General features: G+C 30.3%; 1 protein-coding gene across 1 annotated transcript; it reads left to right on the top strand.

Moving 5' to 3' along the window:
- On the top strand, positions 1-3,161 carry Gbeta5 (guanine nucleotide-binding protein subunit beta-5). Its single transcript, XM_011059339.2, has 5 exons — positions 1-678; positions 777-913; positions 1,041-1,159; positions 1,283-1,640; positions 2,160-3,161. The coding sequence occupies exons 1-5, from the start codon at positions 573-575 to the stop codon at positions 2,487-2,489; spliced, it is 1,050 nt and encodes a 349-aa protein (XP_011057641.1). The 5' UTR covers positions 1-572; the 3' UTR covers positions 2,490-3,161.
- Positions 3,162-3,398: the final 237 nt, after the last annotated feature.

The following is a 3,398-nucleotide window of genomic DNA, read 5'->3' as shown; positions in this document are numbered from 1 at the left end:
ATGTGCGCAATGCATGTTGAATGGTGGAATGGATTGTGCACAGTGCAGAAGCCAGCAGAGGTAGAAGAGAAACGTCATCAAGCGTCATTGCACCGGCGCGGCAGCGTGCTTCGTTATTTCTTCTCGCGAAAAAAGAACACTAGTCGCGCTGTATCGATTATCCGCGTTTACCTCATGTCACAACTTTCTCTTAAAAACAAACGCATAATAAGCGAGCAAGGATTACGTAGGAAGAGCCTCAATGCATGAAATAATATCGGCGTCTGTCAGAATTTCATGAGTCTTCGTTCTTCTCTTTTGTGAAAAAATGGCATTCTGCGCGCGCGCGAATGTAATAAATTATATTTATAATTCTAGTTGAGCAATGATTAACTGCCTATGGCTGTGATTGTACAATGAATCATTTATGACTTCCAAGGAAATTGTAAAGATGCATATATATGTCCTATTAGAGTTGATACATATAAGTGTATGTGTACAACTTTGACATACATATAATTTTAATGTATAGATCATCTATTTGTGAAATTTATTGTATATCAAAGAGTTAATCAGCAAGTGAGAGCTACAATATGGACTCTGCAACCGAGTTGGAACATATAGAGAAGCTAGCGAAAGAAGCAGAATGCTTAAAGAAACGCTTGGAGGATGAACGACAAAAGTTAAACGATATTACACGTAAGCGTAATAAATGATTGATTTATTTGATATCAATCAATATATTCCTTTATATCAATCAATATATCCTTTATATCATTTTTCATATTTCGTTTCAGTTGCTAGTGTAGCAGATAGACTTGAAGCAATTAATTGTATAAATGTTAAACCTAGACGTATCTTAAAAGGGCATCAAGCCAAAGTTTTATGTTCTGATTGGTCTCCTGATAAGCGTCATATTGTTTCTTCTTCACAGGTAAATCTTTTCTCAAGCATTTTATTTTACATGTTACATAAACTATAGTGTGTATGTGTATATGTATACACACATACACATACACACACACACACATATACACATATATATAACTTCATCATTTTAGGATGGAAGAATGATTATATGGGATGCCTTTACAACAAATAAAGAACATGCTGTCAGTATGCCAACCAGATGGGTGATGGCATGTGCTTATGGTCCTAGTGGTGATTTAGTTGCATGCGGGTATATATTAATTAATTGTAATAGATCATAATAAATAAATAAATATATAAAATAATATATATAAAATAAAAACAGAGATATTAGATTTATGACTGCATATATTGTTTCATATAAATGTTGTAGAGGTCTGGATAATAAAGTTACAGTGTATCAGTTAAGTCTGGAGGATGATGTTTCAGCTCACAAGAAGACTGTTGGTACGCATACATCATATATGTCATGTTGTGCATTTCCTAACAGCGATCAACAGATCTTAACAGGCAGTGGAGATAGCACATGTGGTTTGTGGGACGTAGAAAGTGGGCAATTGTTACAGAGTTTTCAAGGACATTCTAGCGACGTTATGTCTATTGATTTAGCACCGAGCGAAACTGGGAACACGTTTGTGTCTGGTGGTTGTGACAAACTTGTCTTAATTTGGGATATGCGTAGTGGCCAGTGTGTGCAAAGTTTTGAAGGACATCAATCTGATGTTAATTCAGTATGTAATAATTAAATTATTTGAAAATTTTTTAAAACTTTGTGTTTTAATATTACTGATTAAAAATATATTACTAATTATTATATGAGTCCTTTAGTTGACAAATGATATAAATCCAAAATTAGGAAAAATACTTTTATTATAGAAATAAAAAGTATTAAGAATGTGTTTTATCTATCCATTTAAATTACTTTTATTTTATTTTTATATTCATAAAAAATAAAAATCAATTTTACATCATAAATAGATTGTAGAAAAACTGGATTTAAATCATTATTCTAGCTTTTTTTACGGTCACTTTATTTATAATATAAAATTGATTTTTATTTTTTATGAATATAAAAACAAAATAAAAGTAAATTAAATTGATAGATAAAACAAACATTCTTAATACTTTCTATTTCTATAATAAATGCATTTTTCCTAATTTTGTACTTATGTCACTTATCAATTAAGGGACTCATATTTTTAATTGATATTTACATACTTTCTCTTAATATGTAATATTTGTGTACATAGGTAAGATTTCATCCAGGTGGCGATGCAGTGGCAACAGGTTCAGATGATGCTACTTGTCGCTTGTTCGATCTGCGTGCTGATAGAGAAGTTGCAGTATATGCAAAAGAAAGTATAATATTCGGAGCAAATGCGGTTGATCTCAGTATAAGTGGACGCTTACTCTTCGCCGGATACAATGATTACACAGTGAATGTGTGGGATACTTTAAAGTGTCAACGAGTGGCGCTGTTATATGGACATGAAAATCGAGTTTCGTGTTTAAGGGTTTCTCCAGATGGTACTGCTCTGTCTACTGGAAGCTGGGATGCAACTTTACGAGTTTGGGCTTAGCTTCATGACTACTATTATTTTAAATACGTTGAGATATTCTTGTTAGATCATATTGTAATATTTATTGTATTTATTTTATTGTATTTATTTAGAAACTTGCTTTCAGTATTTTTTGTATGTATTCATGTTTTCATAATATCAAATATGTATGATGCATTAACTGTGTATTCAATAGCTAGCATGCTTGATTATGCAAAATATGATCCATAATGTATGACTATGATAATGTGATATATAGTAATCAAATTACATGCGCGCGCGCGCACCTATGTATTAGGCTAGTCCTAATATATGTATTTACAGATAAATTTAGTGAAAATAATATATATTATATACATATACATACATACATACATATATATATAATATATAATTCTTAGCAAAGCCATGTATACCCAAAAAATAAAGTTTCATAAATCCAAATCTTATTACAAGCGTTACTTAGTTTGCTAATGTATTAGATTTTTATAAAAATTTATCAATTAGATTATGTATCACATATGATATATTTTAGTTTATATTGATTGTATGTTGTAATTGTTATAAGGACTGTGTTGGCTGAATCTGCTGTGCATACATTAATAGATTTATATTATTTAGTTGTACCATAGTTCTATTATTACTCTTAAAATTAAATAAGTACATATTAAAATGTTGGAGATGAAAAAAAAATTGGAAAGGAAAATTGTATTAAGGAAATTGTACACAAAAAATAGTTCTTATTAAAAAATAGATTGATTTATGGCAGAATTTAATCAGCCACTCATTTTTCTGAAAATAAGAATAGAATTAAGAAGGGATTACAGACTCTTACATAACATATAACACGTAATGCATAAGAAAATGTACCAATCGAAATTCTTCATTTCCTTCCTTTCTATGAAATAAAGAACTCTGATTGATTTAATT

This window comes from Acromyrmex echinatior, chromosome 15, assembly GCF_024713525.1.
Source record: "Acromyrmex echinatior isolate Ae372 chromosome 15, ASM2471352v2, whole genome shotgun sequence".
Classification (NCBI taxonomy): Eukaryota; Metazoa; Arthropoda; class Insecta; order Hymenoptera; family Formicidae; genus Acromyrmex; species Acromyrmex echinatior.
Note: the sequence above shows the minus strand (reverse complement) of the source record. Positions and strands in the feature narration are given on the sequence as shown.

What these genes read in the sequence shown, in the direction of transcription:
- Gbeta5 (XM_011059339.2), top strand. Translation starts at nt 573, where the DNA reads ATGGACTCTGCAACCGAGTTGGAACATATAGAGAAGCTAGCGAAAGAA. An exon ending in ATATTGTTTCTTCTTCACAG is followed by an intron (nt 914 to 1,040) that starts GTAAATCTTTTC and finishes TCATCATTTTAG; the next exon opens with GATGGAAGAATGATTATATG. An exon ending in GGTGATTTAGTTGCATGCGG is followed by an intron (nt 1,160 to 1,282) that starts GTATATATTAAT and finishes TAAATGTTGTAG; the next exon opens with AGGTCTGGATAATAAAGTTA.